At 38.6% G+C, this 24,735-nt stretch overlaps 2 protein-coding genes across 10 annotated transcripts in view; one reads left to right on the forward strand and one right to left on the reverse strand.

The window, feature by feature from the left end:
* Positions 1 to 1,302: 1,302 nt before the first annotated feature.
* DYNLT1 (dynein light chain Tctex-type 1) lies at positions 1,303 to 6,546 on the reverse strand. The gene is made up of 5 exons (XM_027689179.1): positions 6,418 to 6,546; positions 3,626 to 3,667; positions 2,314 to 2,437; positions 2,032 to 2,109; positions 1,303 to 1,721 (listed from the first exon to the last, which is right to left on the reverse strand). Exons 1-5 carry the CDS (start codon positions 6,442 to 6,444, stop codon positions 1,651 to 1,653), a joined length of 342 nt encoding a protein of 113 aa, XP_027544980.1. The 5' UTR covers positions 6,445 to 6,546; the 3' UTR covers positions 1,303 to 1,650.
* Positions 6,547 to 6,992: 446 nt separating this feature from the next.
* The window catches only part of SYTL3 (synaptotagmin like 3), a 33,084-nt gene continuing 15,341 nt past the window's right edge, over positions 6,993 to 24,735 (forward strand). For 2 of the 9 annotated variants that reach the window (XR_003535160.1, XM_027689248.1), the window contains exons 1-9: positions 6,993 to 8,262; positions 8,756 to 8,813; positions 9,053 to 9,230; positions 12,337 to 12,899; positions 14,300 to 14,515; positions 15,862 to 15,926; positions 18,498 to 18,549; positions 19,971 to 20,043; positions 20,973 to 21,045. Coding sequence is in view for 8 of the 9 variants with exons in the window: in XM_027689248.1 (XP_027545049.1) it covers positions 12,790 to 12,899; positions 14,300 to 14,515; positions 15,862 to 15,926; positions 18,498 to 18,549; positions 19,971 to 20,043; positions 20,973 to 21,045 (589 nt within the window). In the remaining variant the exon portion in view is untranslated. Of the gene's footprint in view, positions 8,263 to 8,755; positions 8,814 to 9,052; positions 9,231 to 12,336; positions 12,900 to 14,299; positions 14,516 to 15,861; positions 15,927 to 18,497; positions 18,550 to 19,970; positions 20,044 to 20,972; positions 21,046 to 24,735 lie in introns of those variants that run through there. The other 7 variants (XM_027689200.1, XM_027689223.1, XM_027689210.1 and 4 more) reach the window with 7 other exon arrangements.

Consider the following 24,735-nt stretch of genomic DNA (forward strand, 5'->3'; position numbering starts at 1 on the left):
AAACTGTTATAATGGAAGTATTGGTTATTGCTCACATATAAAACTATCTATAAAACTGTCTACCTTTCTGTAGCACAACTTCTATTTTAATACAACAGCGTTTGCCTCCCATACAACCTTTACACTGACAACCATCTCAAATGGTTTTTTTTCTGCAGCTCAGCACATGCATGAACCAACAAAAAGCAAAAAAATCCAGGGATTTCTTATTATTAACATGAACAAATGACTAATGTTTGAATGGCTTCACCAAGAAGCAAATATTGACAGAGTTTTGTTTCTAGTCAAACCCATGCTAAGCGCTCTCTGCTATGGAAATGTAGGTGCATACTCCTCAGGTTGAGGTATATACACTCTGTATAGGTCTACAGCACTCACTAGGACATACGTGAGAATAATGAAGTGGTTTATCATGAAGGAGATGTGTTTACAGAGATGTTTTGAAACTGATAAGTTATATCCTCCACTGTAATTGGAATTTTCAGTATTACATCTTTCCAGATCATTGAAACATACTGTTGTATCAGCTGTCATCTCACTCTAAACCACTTTAGGTGAGAGCCAGTCTGAAAACATCGGAAAGAGCTTTCTAAGCAGAAGGTGGCTCAAACTGACCCAAGAATACTCTCCCACAAGTGCTTTGTAATTCTTTCACCTTCACTAGCAGTGAGCTACTGCTTACAGAAGCAGCATAGCAGTTCACAGAGGCTTCCTGACATTCATAGCATGCTCCCATTTCTTTAATTGGCTGACAAAACCTTATCCAAGCCTGAAAACTTGTTTTACTTGTTAATCCTCTGCAACTTTACTCTAGAAGGCAGGAGACTTATTCACACATTATTTAGTCACCTTGCCTCAGGGCAGTTTCTTCCCCTTTCAGAAAGTATCATGTTTCACTAAATACCAGAACTCGGTCACACTCGCTCTCAGCAAAATCAACATGGATGGTAGCAAGTAAGTTCAAGACCTACTTGACACATGTAACTGGCTGCAGAAGTGAACCAGGGAACTGAGGACTTCTAGGATGTGAAAAATTTCTTATCTGTCTTTGTTCAGTGAAGATAGTTATTTCTGTTATCATTCCATGCCCTAAACACCATACAGTCAGATTAAACAGGTCCCAAAAATGCAGTCAAGTTACTTTCTGATAAACATAATCTAATTTTCTTGCAACTTTGTAGTGACTTTGGCAAATTTATGAAAGTGCTTTGTATTCTGATATGTACATCAACTACCTTGAAGAGAATTAACAGAACTGAAACTTTTTTTCAATAACAAAGTTTAAATGAGTCACACCAATGGTTATGAATTTCAATAATTTAATGCTAACCAAGAGTACAAAGTGTGAAAGTGAGTGTCTCATTTATATTGGTCTTAAAAAAGAAATCTAGAGAAAGTGTTTACAATGCAGCAGATTTCAGTATTAGCACCTTGAAGAGAAGTTTTGAAGTGATAAGAAAGTATAGAAACACTGGTAGGATACTAGGTACAAACATAAACCATGTAACAGCATGTTCTCATATTTCTACGTTTGAAGAAAAGTTACTTTAAAAATACATTAAAAACAAGTTGTTTAGGTATTCACAGTTTGAGTGGAGGTGGAATCAAGTGCTGGAATAGAAAAGAGAAGGACGAACGATTTCAAGGCAATTATATTGCAAGTCCAAAGGCACTGACAATACAGTACATGGTCTTATTCTCCCATCTCACAGTGCAGGTTCCTACAAATATAAAAAAGAGTTTTAGAAACAGAAGAAAGTTACAGTGATTAAATGCACACCCCTATATGCATCTTTATAACTGTTTACTTTAAGAATCTTTAAAATGAAGCTTTTGCAACAGCTAAGCGTTTTTAGAGATTCTATTCATATATAGCCCAATTAGCATCACAGCCAAATGGAAAAAATACCAAAAAGTATGCTATTCCTCCAAAGCTACAGCACTTAGAAAAAAAGAAAAGTATGCTGCCTAGTCTTAAAGAGATTGGCATTAAAGCTGCAAGTTGAAAAATCCAGCAGTCACGCTCCTCACCATCACTGGAGTTGTCCCAGAAGCAAGAGCTTGCTGTATGTAGCCCAGCACCATTCTTTTGCATAATCACACAGGTCACTGTTAGACAGTAGAGAAGCTTTTATTAATTTATCACTAACATAAATTAACATTCAGCTACCTTTTGCTCAGCAAAGCATACACATACACACATATGCATGCTTAGGAGCAGTGTACAAACGTGGTTCTTTCCAAAGATCTTCTCCCACCCACTAGTGCACTTGACTGCACCAGCTTTCACAGAAGAGAGAAAGTTGAGCTCACCAATGTACTTGAAGGGTTTGCCCAGCTTTGTGAGTTGGCTCAGTGTCTGTTCCACCACGCCTGTTGTCCACTGGTTCACCTTACTGTGCTGGTAGGCGTTGCCGCCTATCGCACCCTCTATGGCCTGTTGGGGACACACACATAAAGAAGCCGCACCGGGTCCATCTACAAGGCACCCACTAACCCATTCCAGTATGGACCCCATACCCACAGAAAAATCCTAAATATTGCTAGTCCACACTGGCTGTTGGAACTGTTTTTAATTATTATAAACTTGCAGGTCAGAGTCTGAGCCAGGAATCTGAGCCAGGCATCATAGATTCCAGCCTCTGTCATTTTGTGATATTCAGACTATTTGTAATTTCTATCATAATGTCCTGCAGCCAGTTATGAAAAGGGTCTCAAGGCATTTAAACAGTCCTGAAGAGAATGAAAAAATGCACATGACAACGGCTCATTCACACATATTCTTCTACGGAAACGAAATTCAGATTTTTCAGGAGAATCACTTTTGGGAAACAAACCCTCAAATTAAAACAAAAGACCCATGTAGTTGCTGGTTACTAACAGAGCAGAAGCCTTCAGCGAAATAATCCATTTTACTTATGAGGATAGTTTCCCCTTTAAGATAGAAATAAAAGTATGCTAAAGCTACATGTTTTTCATTGACACATTTTTCATCACAGAAATTGTTTTAAAAATAACCACAATTATTTCAAATTCAGAAGAGACAGGAGCATGTATTAAAGCATATGTATTCAATTTACAGAGTCTGACCAAAAGAGTTATTTTGCAACAAGAAAAAGATTGCACTAGTCTACAAGAGAAATTCCAAATCCCTCTGGAAATTTTCTAGACAGAATATTCATGTTTCTTAGCAACAAGAATAGTTCAGTCATTCCAAAGAAGAACTCACTTTGGAGAAAAGCATCTTGAATGAACACAGTAACATGCATATGCAGACAGTCTATAAAAAACTCCTGTATTTTACTGAAACATAAAATCTATTTCTATAGGGCTGAACATAAAATATCCCCCTGGAAATTCTAATAGGCATGCACTTCAACCAGAGAGGTATGTATGAAATTATTTTAATTATCTTTTGGATTTGTGATACAAATCACAGCTAAGGCTGGGTATCTTTTCTCCTTAAAGTCTCTACATTGATTATATCAACAGTTACCTATATTTTGAGAGCAACCTATCTAGAAATCTATTACATATCCGTTATCAGATTTTACTGAATATCTTTTAGCACACAGCATAAAACATACTATAGTTTCACACCAACAAAACGAAAATGTTAATTTACCTCTTTAATGATGCTACTGACTTCATCAACAACAAAGGAAGCCTACAAAAAAAGTAGAATTTTAAATAATCAGTTGACACATTCTTCTGTTTAGAGAGTTCAAGATCTGTTAAGAACATGCACTAAAAGTTTAATTTATGCTTGTCAAATTTCTGCTAAGTCAGCAGATACCAAGTCTTCCTTTATTTGCTCATATGTACTCTGGCTCCTTTAATCCAGTCAAGTGAACATTCTTAGCAAAGTAATAAAAAGTAAGAGATGAACTAATATTGGTTGGCCTTTTAAGTCAAGAAAGTTTTCGAATTTTAACTTGGAAGCATTTTAAAATCACATGTATAGCACTTCTGTACATATACATTTTCCTTTCACAATAAGCATCCATGTCTGCACATCAGGGTGGGCTCGCAGAGAAAACCTCAGTGTGCAGACACAGCCTGCAGTTAAATGAAACCTACATCTCCAGGGCACCCATGCGACAAAACATCAATTCTTGGCTGAAGGAAAAACTGTCATAACAATCTCAGCCGGGGATAAGAACAAAACTGCCCCTTGGAAACCAAGGGGGAAATGTAGCTTGCTGGAACTTCAGCCTTCTCTCAGGCTCTGGGGAGAAGATTAAGCACATGGAATCAGGAGAGAGAAGACACCAACATTTTATTAATCTTAAATCTACTACCCACTTACATGTATGGTTAGTAGGTTTTCTTGTTTTAGTCCCTCATCTCTTTTTGCCCCCCATGTCAGGAGGCTTGAACAACCCACCACCACTGCTGGGGCACCTACTCACAGGGCCAGGGAGCACTAATGGGGAACCCTACGTGGTGTGTAGGTGAGACACACACCACACTGTCACTGCTGGGGGGACCTCACAGCCACACCTCACAAACCAGGGCCAAAGAAGTGCACAAAAAAGCACACTAATTAATTTCAGAAGACTGATTAAGGATGTAAAAATGAACCTAATCAAGCACATGTTGACCAGGTTTTCACTGGGAGGTCAGTCAGCTTCTCCAGCTGACAAACATGAACAACAGCAAAACTCACATATGCAAGCAGGATGCAGTTATACCTGCACAGGAGAATTTCAGCATTACTTTCATAAATCTTTGATCAGAAGGTGAACAGCCTAGCTGGCTTCAATGACGTGACATTCAGAAAGATGTGAGCTGCTGATCATTCTCCATGACAGAAGAAACAGCACATCCCGGGAGACATGCAGGCAATTCCTTTTCTATAACTCCTCGGAGGCACCAGCTTGCTTGCGCACTTCAACATTTTTAAAAGCTTTTATGAGCTGTGGCAATTTTTTTTATTTTATCTTTATTTTGGCTTTTATTTTCAGCTTCTTGACTTTGATTTAATTTTAATATGCCTCGTTTATTTTCCTGGTACTAAATTTTACAGATGCACTAGTGTATTTAACCAAGTAGGAGCTACAATTATTAAAACACTCTGTCCCAAAGAGCATAAGTTAAGAATATGCATGCCAGACACGCTGGCAGACATGAAGCCTGCTGTCAGGCAAGATGATAAACCATATACGGGTTTTTTTCTTCACAAAGTCTAGAACTCTGCTCAGACATGGCATTGAGCACAAATACAGTTCACCAAAGTAAAATGACTTAAATTCAACCCAAGTTCTTGAAGGTATTTCAACATCCAATTTGTACTGAAACAATAAAGAGATTTGAGAATATGCTTCTAGAGCTGCTGTTACTTTTCAACCTTCTTCCTTTTCTGAGACAACAAAGGAGAACAAATTTCTGGTATCCAGCTTTGGGATTTACGTGCTATAACTGAGTTGCCAAATAATGCAACACTACCAGTTCAGCTTTTAATAAGACGGCGTAAACACTGTTTTGTATTAAAAAATTTGTAAGCTTTACAATTTCCCTGCAGTACCTCTATGGCACAAAGAAAGCAGACACGATGTTTCAAATGCTTTGTTTAAAAGGCGCGCTTCCGAGGCAACAAACGCAAACTGCAAAGCAGTACTATCCTTTACTAATTATTGAAAACGTTTTCGAAAACATCTATAAGAATGATTTTCGAGTATATTAATGTATGTATGTTATTTATGTCTAAGACTGGCCCAGCCTGGCAACCAGGAGAAGGCTTTTAGACCAGCACAAGCCTGACACACCTTCGCCCCTCTCGCTGCTTCCCCATTGTCTCACATAGCCACAACGCGCCGGTTAAGTAACAGTGTCACAGCTCAGAAAAACTGTCTTCCTGCAAGAGCAGTACTGTCTGGGTGCTCAGTTAGATCCTTGATTTATCCCACTTCGAATCCTGCTAATGGGGTACGACGCCTCATCGGTGCGCCTCTAACACGCACACCATGGGCTTGAACCCCTCTTTCCGCACAGAAACAGCTTGCTCGAGTGTCCCTACACCTACACCGCACCGGCAACCCTGCCACCACGGCACACCGCCTCATCCCGCTGGGGAAACCAGAAAGCCAGGACTCCCGTCCCGCGTTCCCTCCGAGCCCCCGCAGCGGCAGCTCTGCGAGGGCGGCGGGCGCCGCCCGGGGACAGGAGCCCAGCGAACACCCGGACAAGGGGCCGGCTCCCGAGGGGGCGGCAGAACAAAGGCCGGCCCCTCTCCCGCCGCTGTCCGGGACACGCGGCTCCACCCTGGGGAAAGGTGGCAGGGATCGGGGCGATGGCGGCGGAGGACACTGAGGGGTGGAATCCAGGACGGGCAGGCACCGCCTGAGACCGTCCGCCGGCCCTGAAAAAAGGCGCCAGGCGGGCAGCTGTCCTCCTTCTGCCTCTCCATCCCGTTACCTCCTCTCCAGACTGGAACTCGTCCATGTTCCCGATGAAGCCGCTCCCGCCGCCACCGACGCCCACCTCGTCACCCGCCGCTCGCACTGCGCCTGCGCGCCGAGCGCCCGACAGGGCTCGGGCTCCTACTCCGCGCCCTCCAAGATGGCGCGGTTGCTATAGCAACAGCGGCCGGGAGCCGAGCGGGGAGATGGCGCTCGGCGCTGCCGTGGGACCGCTGTGGCGCTGTCAAACATCCCAAAGCCTGGGGCTGAGACAGGGAGGTCTCTTGTCACGGCTATGCTTTTCATACGGATAGCTTGCCGTTTGTGTTCGGTGATGCAAGAGGTCCCTCCCTGGGATGTCCTTTTCTCTTTCCCTGGGAGAGGAGATGGGTCTGCACCTTGTTTCTGGAAACAGACCTTCAAAACAAGGCCTTCATTTCAGAAAAATGAATTCATGTATGCCAAGAAACTGCAAAAAAATGCCCAAACATACAGAAAAACTCTCCCTGTCATTATCTCAACTCATGAGCCTTTCATTATATTTTCTCTCCCCTGCCCAGATGAGGAGGGGAGTGACAGAGCAGCTTTGGTGGACACCATGTCCAGCCAGGGTCAACCCACCACAGAAGAACATCTGAATTCTTATAATTCTAAGCAGATCACATTTTTTTTAACAGACAGAGTAAGAATCAGGACAATGAAATTGAAGGGCACACTTGTCACAGTTTATGGATGTCATGTGTGTGCAATATTTACAGATTGTCCAAATTACTGATGCTACCAGCCTCTGAGAGCTGCTCTAGGCAGTGGAAGATGCTGTTCAGGCTCAGAATGGCCTGGATGAACTGCAGAAATGGTCTCGATGAAGAAAGAAATAACTTACTGGGTGCGAGTGCAAAGGGCTATAGTGAGGCGGGAATAACCAGCTCTACAAGTACAGACGGGGCAGGGTCAGCTCACTCAGTATGTGTTCATAGACAATAGAGCAGGGGGTTGTTTAGGTACAATTTATCTCAATTTGTCATAAGGTCCTGTGGAAAAAAAAAAAAAGATGCCATCCTGGGACATCTAAACAGACACATAGCCTGCAGGACGTGGGAAGCAGCGTTCCTGTTGCCTTCTCTACAGCAAGGCTGCAGAAGGACTATGGTGTCCAGTTTTGGGCATTGTATCAAGAAGGCTGTTGGAGCTATAGCCCTGTTGATGGGACCTCAGCTGCCCTAATCAGTTTTGACCTTGTCTCCAATCCTGTGTCAGGCCCTGCCTCCTGTTCCTCCTGAAAAAGGAGACCCTGACCAGCCACCTCACTTTGGGACTCTGTGGGCACCCTGCAGGCAGCACCAGCTCTGCCCATCTTGCAGGGATACTGTGGTACTGTGGCTGGCTACTGAGCATGCCCTCAGCCCTGCTCCAAGCCTTGTGCTAGAAGCAGAGGCAGAAAGGCGAGGGCTATGGAAAGGCTGAATAAGTGGTTCTTGTTTGAACAAAAGCACAAAAGGCTATAATTTGGTTACATTCTTAGCATATATAAAATACTGTGACAGTTTTCCACATCCAGGGATGAGAAGGAAAAATACGGTGAGTTACATGTGTGGCAATTAAGGCTTTGTTGAAATATTAGGGGAAAGCTGGTGGTAGAGATAATGTTCCTCAGCCTGGATTTGGCATGCTACTATTATGTTGCTGTGGGTAGCTAGAATCCTCAGGTTGGTTCTGGTCTTTCATTCAGTTAAGCTTTTTACTGAAGTTAAAGCCCAAATTAACCAAATATGATGCATATATGCATAGTTCTGTACCCCACTAATGGTTGCTTTCCTTCCATGATACAGCTGAAGAAGGTGATTAAACTTGACATACACAGGTGGGAATGTTCGAACTTATTTAACTTCATGAGATTATAAAAATGCAGGCTCTTAAACTTTGCCATGTGAGTAGAATTGCCGCGCTTTGTTTAATTTTAACTAGAAATAAGGAATCTTAAAACACCTGAAACACTAAGTGTGCTTCTGTGTTGTACATATAGTTTGTTAAAGCCAAGAACAAGAAAAGAGATTGTCCTGCAAGAATAGCCTCTTTTATTTGCCAGACTTTGAAATAATTGGGATGTAATTTTGAACTTCATTACCCACACTTAGTTCTGTAATACACTGAATTGGGATATCCCATCCAAATAATATTTTAACTTTCAATTGTTACCTGAGATCAGATTTCCAGCTGTGAGGTAAAATAACTTTCTTCTTTTTGCAGGTGCATAAAAATGAATTGTTTTGAGCTTTTATCTATTCTAATTGCTTTTTTATATAGACCTAAATAGAAAATTACTTTTGTTTCCAGGAAAGATACTTATGATACAGGAAAGAAACTTATGATACAAAGTTACGAGTTTTCTGTGCAAGTCCTGGAGCCATTGAGGTTAGAAGCATTTTCACATCTATAGTATCAGAAAAGAAACTATGTAGAACTCAAAGCCACTTCTCTTCCTGTGTATGGCTTGAAGTCTGAGCACATTTTATCAGTCAGCTTTTATAGTCTCATGTGCTGAGTTTCTTTTTAATGTTAGAAAAATTAATATCTTCTCCTTGCTTGTTGCAGGAGACTTGACAAAAGCTTTTGTAACATTATAGCTCTTTGTTGAGTGCATTTGCTTTTAGCTGTTTTGGGGATGCTTCTCTGAACATACATCAGTAATATCAGTGCCCAAAGGAAGGAAAGGGAGTGGAGAAGAGCCACCAGTTTTCTTTAAGAAAAGATAATTAAATAATAAGAGTGCTACTTATCTTTTAAAAGCAGTTTACTTCCGTGTGTCTTTCTTTGGGGGCTGCTGAAGAGGTAAGGACATCGTTTTGATCTATTCTGTATGATATTGCACAGAGGGATGCATTTTTACCTACTTGCATGATGTTTTTCAAACTGCAAAGGTATAATGGAAAAGCCACAGCTGGAACTTAATTTTTTGTGTTGGGTTTTGTTGTTTGTTCTTATTTTCACTTCTAAGTTCTGGGGTGGGATGTTATCACAGACATAATTTTGGTAAGGCATTATCAAAGGACTTATAGGTAATTTGCATGTGCACATGCAGGGAGGTGAAAATTAAACTGTTGCAGCCAGGTAGTACAGAACAACATCTGCAATTTTCTTAACTAAGAATAAATTTATGAGATTGGCCTCAGATGAATAGAAAATAGCCAAAAATTACAGTGGCTTTTGTGATCGTTTTTACCCTGAACCTTCTTAACCTGTGTCCTAGCTACTGATGTATTACATCTATTTTCTGGATTAATGGATGAAGTAATCCAATTATCTCAAGTCAATGAAGACTGTCACTTTAGAAGATTAGTTTATTTATACTTACTTAATTGTCATTATTTTGCTAATGCTTAAGGATCTGAAAGGAGATCAATAATATATTACATGTAAAATTGCTTTGAGGAAAAGCTTGCTAAGTCAGGTGCTTCTAAGTTTAAAAACTTAAAAAATAAGCTACCTTTTGCAAACTTAATCTTGTGTTGGATAGATCTCTTGATTGATCTTCAGTTACGTAACTATATGTTATTTTAGGCTGATATAAAAGAACAAAACATATTTTTTGAGATTGCACTCAGTGCATTCATGTCTCCTTCTCCTAAGGCATAGCCATGTTGGTTATTTCTTCTCCCTTACATTGGCTTTGAGACTTCATATGATATTTTCAAAAAGCTACTGATCCATCTGCAATTTAAAATAAAATGTAATAATGATAAATATATAATTAACATATTCCCTTCAAGTATTATTTTAATGTGAACTTTGTGCTGAAAAGGAAGAATTGTCATGGTATTTACTAAGAGGTTGCTGCTATTTTTGGTTTTATGTAGAAGACGCTCAGCTTTGAGGTTAGCTGACCACATGAAACAACTAGCTAACTGGATTCAACGAGTAAACAAGAAAGGAGGACATCTGCAAAGATTTATAATGTTGTTTCTTCCTGTCAAAGAGGGCCATTACTGAAGACACTTCTTTATTACTTCCAAAAACCTAATCTAATGCAGGCAGCTTTGGTGTAAGAGAAAAGCTCTTCTTTTGCAGTGGTAGAGAGCTTTACAGTCCAATTTGAACACTTCTGTGAAATGATTACAAGTTCAAGTCTGTTGTGGGGCCAAGAATTATCTTCCATTTCGGGGGTTATAATGCTTTTATAATACTTTGTTTATTCTGGGAGCTACCTCATCATAAAGCCAGATTTTAAGTTACCTTTGGATGTGCAAGAAAAATTGACAGAGCACAATGATTGTCAGAGTTGAAATCTTCATGAAGATTAAAAAACCAACAACTGTAGAAGTGTGAAGGTGCAATATTGATAGAGCTGCTGGCTGCATGATGAATTTTAAGCTTTGTCTGCAGTGTGTGCTGATCTTGCCCAGCGGTGAGAGAGCCATGGTGGCTTTTTCCCTCTCTGCACAGGGCAAATGCTGTAGGATGGAGGACCCTGGCACTTTGCTCTGCAGTAAATTTGTTCAGTTGTTTAGTACCAGAAGATGATTCTAGTCTTTCCATCCTGCTCCCTGTTGGCATTAGATTCAGTGTTTGTGATTTATCACTATGAATAGGGTATGGAGTGTAACATATTAAATCAGCTGGTTTTGATGTTTGCAGTATCAACAACAGGCTGAGATTGAATGCACTTCTGGATAATCTTGCCCTGGCTAAGGCAGAAACTGTGTCTCCCAGGGGGAATAACTTTGAGCAAGACAAATTAGAAACAAGGGGAGGGTCTAAGCTTTTCCTTCCATCACAGTGTTAAAATTTGTGCAAGTTTTAATAGCTGAAACTAATGGTTTGTTTGTTTGTTTTGTGCATCTCTAAAAAAAATTCTGTGTGTCCTCTGAAACTCATGTCTCAAAACAGTCTTGATATATGGAAAACTTTGTGCCCTGAAAGCAGTTGAAGGATATAGGGGCCTTTGAACATGGCGTATATTGTGTTAAAAAATTGCTCAAGTTTTCTATGTTTCAAATGAGTAATTTCCTGTGAAATTGCAGTTGGTAAGGAAATAATATATGATTATGCCTATCTCTGTCTCTTTTGTTTGCACAGGAAACCAATCTCTTTTTTTTTTTTTTTTTCCCTTTAACACTGCTTCTGTGAAATGCTTTCTCCTTTCGGTGTCTGAAGGGTTTTACAAAAAAAACCCCACAACATACCGGAACAGAATGCTTGCTGTTTATAAATACATGTTATCACCTTCTGCTTTTTTTGGTGGAAAATTAGGTAACTATAAATTAAGTATTTGGAGCAAGCTGCATGTGAAGTAATTGTTTTATATTTTGGTGGAGGTTCTGCAAAAATGAAGATCACAGAATACATTCAAACTGCAGTTGGGATTCTGTTTTAATTTTACACTTCTCATATGCTTATACATGAACTTCTTCGGTTTGAGGCCAAAATTATTCGTGCACTGAGATGAAAATAATAACTTTTTACTGTTTCCGCGTATTAACAAAGAGAATAGCATTATTTGGTATTAAACTGTTTATCTAGACTTAAAAGACATAGGTAATTGACAAAAATGACTCTTAGAGATGTCTTTCCTCTTAGTTTTGTGATGTTTTGTCTTTTCAATAAAATGAGATTAGAAGGGGGCATGTTTTTCCTCAAAAATTTTGTCACAAGGACTATGACTTTTCCAGTCACAGGACTTGCAGACCTGTGGTCAAAACTAACTTAAACTTTTTTATTGGTTATTTTATTTTAACTGTACAAAAAATGCAAAGATATGTGCCTGAGTGTTAATGAACAGTATGGTGAGACTCTTTGAAGAACAGGACTGTTTTAAAACCTCTCCTGTATCTGAATTAGTGTATGAAAGGTTTGAGTGTGGCAAAATGTGTTCTTCACATATTATTTTAAATGTCTTGGAAAGAAGAGATAATAACATGTATTCTTCATTTTTTCTCAGGTCCAGAAATCCCATATCTACAAAACCGAATAAAAAATCTCAAACGAGTCCCCCCAGTCCTTTACACCATTTCTTGACATATTGTTCCTCCATCTGGAGGCAGTTAAAGCCCTGTCTGGGACATTGCTGCAAGCTCTCATCTCTTTTGGAACTACTTTCAGTGGAAAAAAAAAGATAAAAAAAGAAAAGAACAGGAAGTTTAAGGACACGAAAAAGTCAAGACTGCTGTGACCTTGATAAGTGTTCATATTCCCTGGTTTGCAGAGACACCTAAGTGATGGTTTGTGTGAAGACAGACACAGTTATTTTTCTCTTCAAGGGCATGACACAGTGAAACACATCACCAATTGAGTAAGAGGGCAGGCACTTAGTTAACACCCAGACCATTGTTCTGGATATACTAGAACCCAGAACTTGTTCTGGAGTGTACAGAACAAGTGAAATTTGGAGAAAATGGCCTGTGAATTTAATTTGAACTTCCTTAAGGAATTGGAACGAGAGGCTGTTTTGGAAGTCCTGTACCGTGACGAGATGGTGAGAAAAACAGAAGAGGAAAGAATAAGGTATGTGCTCCTCCCCTATTCCTGTATTCTGTTCCTTTTTTTTTTTTCCCCTGAAGTACTATTCTTCTACCTTGTCCTTCCAAATGTACTCCTTTTTATAACTTCTTGTTACCTAATGCTTTTTTATTCTTTGGGAAAACCAAGGATTATCCAGAGCCTCTTGAACTTACCACTCCATTGACTCTACATTAAAGATGAGCAAATACTGTTCTGTGAATAACATACTGGATGAATTTTACTTTCAGCCTTCATAGAAAGTTTAGTTGCTGCCTGTATTTTTTCTATGAAGGCCTTATGGCATTCTTGTCACGTTCCTATGTATGTATATATAGTCCTGGTAACACAGAACATGTTCAGATCTTTGGCTGGCTTATTTAACTTAAGTTGTGCCAATACTGGAGTTAAGAATCATTGGATACCTGCTCATTGTGCTAAATCCATCACTGTCCCTTCTCACACACAATGCTGTTTCAGAGGTTGTTACTAGTGTCAATAGCTGCCATTGGTTAGGAAAAGGATTTTATTAAATAACTTCACATTGTGCAAGTATCTCAGTTAGAGAGGATAAAGGATATTTCTCCAGCATTTTTTTTTTTGCTTTAAATCATGGCTAGGACAAGGATTTCCTTGCAGCTTGTAGCCTTCTTTGTGACATTGTATCCCCATGTAAACAAGGTATTTGTGTGGATAAGATATAAATTTTTAGTCTCTTAAATGTGGAAACTTAAACTTTGCTTACAGCAAACAGTTATGTAAGTATTATTGGACATATTAAATAAAAACAATTAAGTGAAAAGTAAGTAAAGGGTTATATAGAAAATCTGAACTGATCAGAAAATCCCTTTCAATTGTTGATGGTGTTGGTAACAGCTAAAAATATAGATCTTGATTATTCGTACATGTAATGGAAACAAAGTTAATGAAAAGGCGAGGTTTTGATCTTTTGGGGCAGTGTAGTTTTTTATTTAGCTTTCAGATAATGCATTTGTTATGAGCATTTTTACTTGAGAGAAGATCTGATTCTTGAATAAATATGATAAATAAAACCCCATCAAATGAAAGGGAGCACCATTTAGTCTCAGTTTTCGTAGATCAATTCGTAATCACCTCCATACATGATTTCAATGCCTTGCTTTGAGAATGCCTAACATGATCAGAACCCCATTTATACTAAATTATTTCTCTGTTAGTATGCACAATTCTGGTCACATACAGTCACACTGCAAAAATGCTATGTGTGGATGCCTTCAGACAGTGCTCAATGGAGGTCACACTTGAGGGCCTATCTCCCACTAGTAATGGTATTGCACAACCAGGGAATTAGCTCACTTTCATGAGGATTTTTGTCTATTTAATTTTTTAATTTTTTCTTTATTCTTTCTTTTTACCTGGGGGGTTAGGAAACTGAAACTGCATCTACAACAGCTTCGGTGGAAAGGGGCAAAAAATGTAAGCCATGAATATCAGGAGAGATCTTGTGCTCGCTGTCAGAAATCTCTCGGGTTGTTGATGAACAGAGGGGCAGTATGCAATGGCTGCAGTCATCGAGTATGCTCTGAATGCCGTGTCTGCCTGAATCCCTGCCTTTGGAAATGCACCATTTGTTATGCTCATGGGTAAGAAACTTTACTGGTTTGGATAAGTGCTGGTTTACACTGGTCATCCAATGGATGCCCACTGGTTTTGTACATCTGTTGCTTAAACAATTAGTGAAACAAAGCCTCTGGCATAATGAAAATGTTGACTGGAGTCCTGGTAGCAATGAAATCGGGGACAACTTTGTGCTATGCTTCACATAGTCAGGATTTCCTTCCCTGTGTTCAGCAAAATGGATCTTCAAGGTAAGCCAGAGGTAGTGGGGCAAAGACGATAGCAGCAAAGCATAGCAACAGTCTAAACCATAGAGAGAATTCCTTCCCCTGACTCAATATTGAACCAGTGCATCCTAACAAGCTGCTGAAGGTGCTGTGCTTTGTAGTATAGCCAATTTCTCTACAATTTCCTAATCATTATTTTCTGCCTTTTACTATAGGAGTGAGGAACCTGGATTGATAAATACTAAGTAGTCATGTTTTATAAAAAATTTAAAAAGCAAAAAACACTATTAGGATTTTCTTTTACTATATCATCTTAGTTTTGTTTTCCAGGACACAGAAAACAATCTTTCTTTTACTATATTGGTACAATTTTTATATCAAAATATTCCTTCATAGTCCATTCTATTTCTTAGAATCTTTCTAAACCAAATGGTTTAGAATATTTCCACATTTGATGAAAAATAATATGTAGGCAAAGAATGATAGTTTTGGAAATTAGTCAAAAGCTGTGCTGGATGATATATATTCCTGTACAAAGAGTGAGGATTTGGATAAAAATTTACTTTATGCCAACACAAGATTAATCCACCACCTCACTCTCTCTGAAGGTGGAAAAATGAGATCAGAATAGTGGGAAATATAAGGCAAGGTACTGCTCTTAAACTAAACAAATTTGTACTAGATTGAAGTAATTTTCTACAGTTTGGAAGAGAGTTATAGTTCATAAAAAGATAGTTCAGCGCTCCCTGATAGCTGCCCCAAGTTCTGCTTGGAACCATGTCCTCTACCATTGATGTTCCCTGCTTCTCAGAGTAGGCTGCAGCTGTAAGCAGTCAGGATGCCAGGCAGCACAAGTGCCTGGGCTGTGTTGCAAGTTGATTGTATAGACTGGAGTGGAGCTGAGACTCCTGGCTTCAGAGCAATGCCTAGAGCAGTGTGTATCACTTTCCATGAGCAGTCCTACATAGCAGAAAGGAAAACACACACAGACATACAACAAAACTGGTCAATGGATTGAGCAGTCAAGAAATCTTAGTTTTATGGTAGAATTGAAAAAGGTTTTTGTATTGTTAAATAGTTACCAAACATTTGAAGAAAGGCACTTGGGAACATGGTGATTCAAATATCCTTTCATTGTTTTTCAGAGATGTTAAAGTAAAGGCTGGTGAATGGTTCTTTGAGGAACGAGCAAAGAAATATCCAGGTGAAGGTAATCACTGGAATAGACCATAAGCTGCTATGTAATATGTAATCATCATCTAAGTGAAACACAGAATGTAGTCTGCCACTGTATTTAATATTTCTTCCATTTGATGAGAAATTGCCATTCAGTGCATCTGTTTTTGCACTAAATAAAACATGAACACAAACCAGCAGGATGCATTTTAAAGTATAACTTATTATGTTTGATTAATAAGAAAATTGCCGGCCACATCACTTTGAACTATTGAGTGTGTAAGACTTCTAAGGAATACAATGACATGAAATAAATATAGAAATGTTAAAGTATAAATTCAGGAAGGAAATGATCTTGAATCCATCACTTGTCAAGTTAAAACTTCAGTTGTTTTCACTGAGAAAGTTCTAAAGCTGAAAGAAATGATGAAATGGAGGAAAGAAAAACATATATAGCTATAAATCAACAAAGAGCTAAACACTTACTGTTTTGTTACTTTCAGGCAGCTGTGCCAATTGCCTTGTGTTCAGTCTTTTCAGTGCCATCAAAAGTACAAAGCCTTAAAAGAAATTATAGAGGATGTGGATGGATTGCTCCATGGGGAATGTGTTTTGCCAGCCAAGGGGGTGTTAGTTTTTGTTTCACCTACAATAACTGGTGAAGTGGAGAGGATTTCTTTTCTCTTTCCCTTGAAGTGCCATTTCAGATAGGCAGTTGTTTTATTTTGTGCCTGAACGTAGTCAAATTATAGAATTTCACTTCCAGTATCTGCATTACATCTAGATTTAAGGGTAGTTGGAGAAAAGGAAGGAACTGGGCTTTAAATGTGTCTTGGGAAACTTGAATAGGAAGAATTTTATAATTGTAAGAACGTAATCAGTCAAATTTTGGGTAGTAGGTGTTCACGAAAGACAGCAAGTAGCATATTAAGAAACTAAACTACAGCTCCTGCTAATAAAGTTAATTTCAAATTTGAAAGATTTCACTGCAGTCCATTCTAGGTAAGACAATTTCTGATTTTAAAGTATTAGTTGACTGATCTTTAAAACCACAATTTTATCCAATTACCGTTATTAATAATTTCCTTTTGATCTTTTCAGTGAGTCTAAAGCTGGTAATTTTATCAATCTCTCTGTTATTGAAGGTACTGTCTCTTTTTCCAGCAAAATAAATGAGTTCTCACTTTGAATTATCAAAGCTTTGTGGGTGCTTGAAGCATTTTGCTTAGTTATACTGTTGAAGTCACAAGGATCTAAAGATATACAGAAGATAAACCTGCAGGGAGAAATATATTTTGTTTAGTTCCTTTGATTAGACCTACTGATATAATTAAAGAGGTTAAAAAAATGGCAAACTAAAACACAACAGCTATTGTGCATTCTTCAATCCTGGAGAGACAGTGCCCTCTTTTGGTTTGAAAATACAGCGTACCTGAAGTATTCACTGGAAAGTAAGTTTAACTGAAAAAAAAATACATGTTACAGTGAAATTTTCTCATGTTACAGACTAAAATAACCCAAAGAGTGACATCAGTATGCTTTTTATTAATTTTTTGGTGGCTTCTACCTAAAGAAGATCAAGAATAAGATCAATATTTTCATAAAAGTGGTATATTGCCTTTAATGGCTAATACATTTAAAATTTAAGATAGTAAATATTACTTATTAATAATAGAGCATGAATAATGGAGTCTTGATTGAAAGCTGTAATACTGATGAGTTGACTATTATTTCTATCCCCACCAAGGTCTACTACTTTTATGTAAGCGATGTTATAGTTAATGTTATAGTTAACGCCATCTTTAGCAAAACATGGATTACGTGCTGCTTTCTATATTAGGAATTATTAGTGATTAAAGATACTCCAGATAATTTCAGTTGGTCATTTGTAACATGCTTTTAGCTATTCTTTCTGTGATCACCTGGGAACAAACTAGAGTTTTATGAGTCTTCATTCTTTGTGCCTGATGAAGTGCTTGCTCCTTGGTGTTCTTTACACCATGTGGCTGCTCACCTGAGGAATGTGACATGGTTGTTATTTCCCTGCAGGGATAGTCTTAACAAAGGGTTTTGCTCTTTTTTGTGAGCTAGTCAAGCATTTTTGTGGTTGTTCAGGTCTCTTGTAGGAAAAGTGAGAGGAATTTTTCATGAAATGCAAGAGATGACCATGTGCCTGCTCTTATAGACATTTCTAAGCTTTCCTTAGTGTTTGAGTTTTACGGCTGAAGTGTGTTTTAGTGCAGTGGGCCGGTGCACTACCTGCCTCCTGGACTTCAGGAGGCTGAGAGCACTTAGCAACCTGTAGGAATGGGCCTATTAGCATCTGTATGTGATTGTCCGTAGCATTTGTGAAGAGTTAGTCTGAACGTGTCACCTGTGAGAGGTGAAATCACCATAGTTTGTGACACAGGAGAAACTTGTGTTGCTTGGCATGTATGCTGATACATTAGGGGGGAATTGATTTCACTCCTGACTTGTATGTGCAAGAGTTTCTGTAAATACAGGCCAGTTACTGAAAGGCACTGATTTTAAAAAGCATTATACTGGCATTAGTAACTGCTGTTGTTGCTAAATGACCTTTGGATTTTTTTTTTCTCCTTCACAGGCAGACATGAAACAGTTGGTGCAAAGCTCTTGAAATCTTATCAGAAACTGAGGTAAGACTCAAAAGGACAAACGGTCCTAGGACACTGAGAATTTGTATAGGTGATATATTTTATGTTATAAACTAGCCAACAGCTTGTATTGTTTTATTCTGAAAAACAAAATTCAACACTTTTGGAGTACAAATGACAAAAACATAGAAAAATTGTCACTTTTATCTGTCAGCAATCCATAGAAAAGATCTCAAGTACAACAGAGTACTATGTTTACTGTAACAGTGTCTTCCTTGAAATGGACATCCATTATTTTTATGTGCTCATATTTTTTGCATAACTGTTTATACTGTTATCTGTTAAATTTGCACAGTACTTTAAAATGATCATAGATGAAAACTATTTACTAGTTGTCATAATAGCATAATTATTGATTCAATGGGAGATATTGCTGATATGACAGTTTTAGAATAAATAGTAGACAGGAAGCTCTGCATTCAATTAGACGTTTCCACTTACCAAACTTTAAAAAAGTAAAAAGTCTAATTTACAGTGAATAAATACTTTGACTAGAGGCTAAAGTATGCCCATACTTAAGTTATTACCAGTGATATATAATGAAATAACAGTCTGCTTAAACTATACGGTATTAAAGTAACCCTCTTTCTTAAAATAAAATACCCAACCACAACAACAAAAAGAACCACCAAAAATAAAACTAACCAACCAAACCCCCTCCTCCCCCCAAAATCCCACTTAAAGTAAGATATATAGAGATGGTCTCAATTTATTATAATTATCTGGCAAGACATAGCTGCATAAGATAGAAACTTATAGTCAGCTAGATAAGATCCTAACCGGAGTTTGCTTTTACGTAGATGTGGTAAAACTAAAAGAGAATCAGAAAGGAAGTTTACCAGCTGCCTTGAGATCTGTGATTGTGCTGTGATAACAGAATCAGTCAGATAACAGTTAGATTCTTTTGCACAGACCAGCACTATTTACCACAGATGGAATGGCAGGAATGTTGTAAAGGTCCTCTAACAGCTCTGGACCCAGGCAAGGAAGGATCCTTTCATTATTGTAAATAAAGATTACTATTTTCTGAAAACATTTCTGAAATAGAAATGAGGTGTGTTATACAGGAATTGTGTTTTAGAACTCAGAACACAGATTGTAATACTGCCAGCTGTATAGAAGTCTAGGGAGTCTGTCCTAAATTAGGTCTTCCTGATAGTTCTAATTCAATAATTTTACCTAGATCAGCCCACGATTAAGAAGATAGAAAGATAGACTTAATTTTTAAGAACAGGCAACAAACCTGTGCTGCAACTCTTAAAGACACAGGATGTCAACCCAGACTTTTATAGAGTACAGGAAAGACCATATAATAAAGATACTGTGCATGGACATGGTTTATTTATCCATCTATTGGCATAATATATTAAATGTTGTTAACTGTTAATCTCTTAAATTTCTAGTAAAATTTCTGTCGTACCTCCAACTCCACCTCCTTTCCCAGAATCAACAGCAGGAACCAATGTGATGGTAAATGTACGTATCCGCAAAATATACATATGTATACTCACCTTATAGAGTTTCATTCATGTGTAAAGGCCAGCCACAGAAATGTAGTAAACAACAACTACTATAATATCACACTGCCGTATAAATGATGCCTTGTGTTCTTTGTCATTATTTTTATGCTGTGTTGGTACTAGAAGAGAAAGATTACAGGCTATGAGGGCTGTTTGCAATTAGTTTTCAGTTTTTGAGGGAAGTGATCAGCCACTCTTCTTGACACTAGAATACTGCATATGGTTTTTGGTGCCTCACTATAGGAAGATTGGACTGGGATCTCCTGAGCTCCCCTCAAACCTGAAGGGGATCCCATGTTCCTAAGATATTCAATAGTTATTTATAAAATGATCATTTCATGTGTCACTTTCATTATTGAGTGAAGAACAGTGAATTTGATGGTTGCCTTTGCATTACAGTTTCTAGTGGACAGAATAGTAGGACATGGCTCAGAAGTCATAAAAATTGCACTGAATTACTATTTCAGTTCATTTTGGACTGAATCCTCAGGCTCTGTTTTTTAAGCCCATTGCAGTTCTGTAAACAGTCTTCTGTGCATACCTGGAGTTTGACAAAAACTTTAATTCAGAGGCACAGGAACATCTGTAATAGATAAAAGTATTAACTACATTACAACAAACTGGTGATGTAATTAGCTGTATTTATGAACTTGCTGTGTGATCTTCCTACAAGGAGTTCCACTTATATGTCAAAGACCATGGAACTGAAAAGATTACTTTCCATCTTCAACAGCTGACAGTTTTCAACTATGTCAATGTATGTCCTCAGATATATTTTTCTACAGAAATGAGCAAAGGGCTGCAGCCTTACCATCTGATATAATCATGGAAACTTTAAAATGACAAATGTTGTGTTTTCTTACTCATGGCATCTCCCATTTGCAGGAACTTGGAGAGTCTAAAAGGTTTAATAAATCTGTGGAAAACTTGTTTTTGTCTCTCACAACACACATAAAAAGTAAGTAGCTTTCACTGTTTTGTCATTCTATAGTAATGAAGTCAAATATTTCAATTTTTTGGCCACAGTGTTGGCCAAGAAATAGTTATAAAACAAGGATATTGAGTAATGGCTGAAATGATTAATGCTAAGGCTGTGCCAACCTGAAAAATAATATAGTAAATCTAATTCTCCTTCAGTATTCTGCTAGTTTTTAAATTTGCTGATTATATCAACCCAGAATGGCTTTCCTGTAAAGATGGAAAAGACTGTAGTATACAATCTTTAAGTTTACCAGGTGTTCAGATGCAGTGTATTTAACTCATGTTAGCACAGAGTAATAACCAATTTCTGCTGTATTGATCTTCATGTTTTCTGTCTGACTGAACCACAACTGACTGTCAAAGAGTCTGTTATTTAATGGAAGTAGAGTTTAATATTTTCATTTACTAGCAGTTTTCATGAGGACTTCCTTCCTCTTTCTCAGTCTGTCTAGTTGAGTGGGTTTTTTGCAGTGCATATTTCTAAGTGCCATCCAGTCCTAGCAACTCCTCTTTCATTCTGATACTTTTGGTTCCTTCCATTCTCTTATGCTGCTTGTTCCTTGGGCTGCAGACTGTGTGTGCATCTCTAAGACTAACTACACTAAGGACAGCCAGCCAGTGTGAAAAACAAAGGCATCAATGACCAGAGGAAAACCACTTCTGAGCCTTAGGAAGATTACAGAGGCTTGCAAATTTGCATGTATTTGAACAAATCTTAATATTTTCTTACTGGCTTCAACTTACACAACCCCACATGTGAGACCAGACCTGAATAAAACTGGCTTTAGTACCTTTCTACCTTTCCCCCTAACCTCTTGCCTTACCTCTTGTTTGGTCTTTCCTTTAGCTTCTTCTACCCACCCTAATGGCCTGTTTTCCTTTAACTATGCAAATTCAATGTTGTGTCTGCGTGAACACATATTAAAGCTATGCAGAGACATGGTGACTGTTACTCCACACAAAAATATAGGGTGGCATAGGATGCTATTACTGGAAGCAGATAGGTGAGGCAGCACTGAACTGGGTGCAAAGTAATTTATCCAGCTTTCTGATAGTTTGAAGCCTGGTCATATCCCACAGTTACTGGTAAAGGCTGTCAGGACTACAGCAAGCTAATTTATCAGTTCAATATTACCAAATGGAAGATCCTCCTCCACTCACATCTTTTTCTTCTTTCTCTGTTTCTAGCCTTATGCTGCTGTGACTTGAATTAGCACTGGACCCCTCCGGAAACTGGTTTAGCTAATTTTAAGGGCATAACATTAACTTAGACAAAACATATAGATACTTTTCTGCTGGTTTAGTGAGTTCAATAGGCTCAAGGTAGGATATACGTGTTGGAACATGTACAGTGGAGGGTACCATGTGGTCAGGAGCCAGGGATTGAGGAGGGAAGAACGGTGGTTGAAGAGGGAGATGGCAGCAAACTGTTAGATCAGCTCAGCTGTGTGAGAAACCCCACGCAGGTGATATCATCCTTAGTTAGGGCAGAGCAGTTCAATTTGTGAGAAAATAACAGGCTGTTGCAATCACTGAAGTCAATAATTAAAAAGCATTGGAAGTCTTACAAAGAGAAAGAATTGGGTTTCTTAAGAAACCAGCTTTTTCAAACAATATGGTCTCCAGTGAAGCCTGGTGCTGTGCTGATAAATGCTTTTGGTCACATGTGTCTAAAGTTAGTACTCTGTATCTTATCTAGATAAAAATGTCCTAGTTTGCAGAGGTATTTAATACATCCCGCTCCTGTGCACTGAAGTAAATAAACATGGAGAACTTCGTTATGCCTCTGATTCCATCACCGGAGCTGGTGTGTGTGTGTGTGTGTGAGAGCAGTGGGTACAAAGGATTAGCGCGTGCAGCACAAAACGACCATTGTACAGTCTGCTCTTTACGCTGTTACCTCCTGTTCCAGCGTGGTTTGGCAGCAACAGGAGATTATAATCCAATGGTTGCCATTTGGTGAATGTAAAATGAGTTACTGGCTGTAGTTTTATTTGCAGTGAAAAGCTGCCCTTGGCTCTAGAGATAGTGTCCATCTTTGCTGACTTTGGGTAGAGAAGCCAAAGGAGGAATAGATATGAAAACTGAACATTCATGTTTCTCACAGTAACCTGTTCATTTTAGGAGTGTAAGGCAAGCTGGTGTTTCTGCTTTGACTGCTGCTCAAGATACAATCTGAGTATCTATTCCATTAGAACTCTCACTCTCTTATATGATCTCTGATTTCACTATGTATTTTAAAAATTGGGTTTCATTTACAGGGGTGGCTTAATTGAGCCTGCATTTGAATAGGTCACATGGTTCCTTAATGGTGTACAAAGAGTACAGTAAACATCTGAGGACTGATTGCTGCTAAGAACAAAACTAACCCAGAGTGTCTTTTAAAAATCACACTTGAGTCCCATTGTTTTCCAATACCATTACTGTCATATTGTCTACTGTGTGAGAGGTTTCTCCACAGAGGTTCATGTTGTGAGAAAAATATTTATTTCTTCTGTATGAATTAAACATATGATAGTCTCTCATGAAGAATTAATAACTTTTAAGTGGTACATGAAATAGCTATCTGGGATTAGCAACAAAGTGTCTGCAGCTAAACCTGCTCATTTTCAAGTTTGGAAATCATGGATGAGTGCTGCCCCTCCCTTTAAGTGAAATTCTGAATGTACACTGAGGAATAAGAAGTGAAAAGTGGTGCATTAAATGTCCAATTGTCCTGTAGATTTATTTGACAATAAACTAGATGTTACTGAAGCGCTAATTCAATAAGGTACTTAAGTATGGCTAAGCTTATCCATATGAGTAATGTTGTTGAAGTCAATGAGGGCTAGTCATGTTCTTGAAATTATATGTGGTTTGGGAACAGAGTATGTAATCTCTCTCCTTTTCTCTTAGAAATTTTGGATAAATTTCTAAATATTTTCCAATATGGTCTGCTTTCTGATTTTCACTGTCGTATTGCTAAACATCCACTGGTCAGATTATGTGACCAATACATCAGTTCTTGAACAGGCAGCAGTCACAAGTATTGAGGCCATGTTGCTGAGAACACAGCTGCGTTGGGCAGGGCACGTCTCTAGGATGAGGGACCACCGCCTCCCCAAGATCCTGCTTTACGGTGAACTTGCCACTGGCTGCCGCAAGAGAGGAGCCCCAAAGAAAAGATACAAGGACTCCCTGAAGCAACAACTCAGCCTTGGGCATATTGATCACCATAACTGGTCTACTCTGGCCTCCAATCGGGAGACCTGGAGACAAACCATTTATAACGCTGCTGATGCTTTTGAGAAAGCACGCAGGATCACTCTTGAGGAGAAAAGACAACGCAGAAAGAATCGAGCCTTGCAGAATATACCATCTAAGGAGTCTTTCTGCTGTGTCTTTTGCAACCGGACATGCCTTTCTCGTATTGGCCTTTTAGCCACCAACGCGCTTGCAAGAAACGTGGGTAGAGCCCTTCCCAAATCTTCGTTCGCGAAACCTAGCCATGAATGTAATCTCTCTCCTTTTCTCTTAGAAATTTTGGATAAATTTCTAAATATTTTCCAATATGCTCTGCTTTCTGATTTTCACTGTCGTATTGCTTTATGTTGTTATAATGATCTTGCTTTTATCCTGAACCAAACCAAACCACTTTACAAATCAAACTATACATATGGACTGTAGT

The sequence above is a fragment of the Neopelma chrysocephalum genome, unplaced genomic scaffold (genome assembly GCF_003984885.1).
Source record: "Neopelma chrysocephalum unplaced genomic scaffold, ASM398488v2 Primary Assembly neopelma1_23, whole genome shotgun sequence".
NCBI classification, from domain to species: Eukaryota; Metazoa; Chordata; class Aves; order Passeriformes; family Pipridae; genus Neopelma; species Neopelma chrysocephalum.

Coding starts and splice junctions, on each gene's coding strand:
- DYNLT1 (XM_027689179.1), bottom strand. CDS start 6,444: ATGGACGAGTTCCAGTCTGGAGAGGAG. Junction 3,668..6,417: donor AGTTCCAGTCTGGAGAGGAG/GTAACGGGATGG, acceptor CTTTTTTTGTAG/GCTTCCTTTGTTGTTGATGA. Junction 1,722..2,031: donor CTGGGACAACTCCAGTGATG/GTGAGGAGCGTG, acceptor TTATATTTGTAG/GAACCTGCACTGTGAGATGG.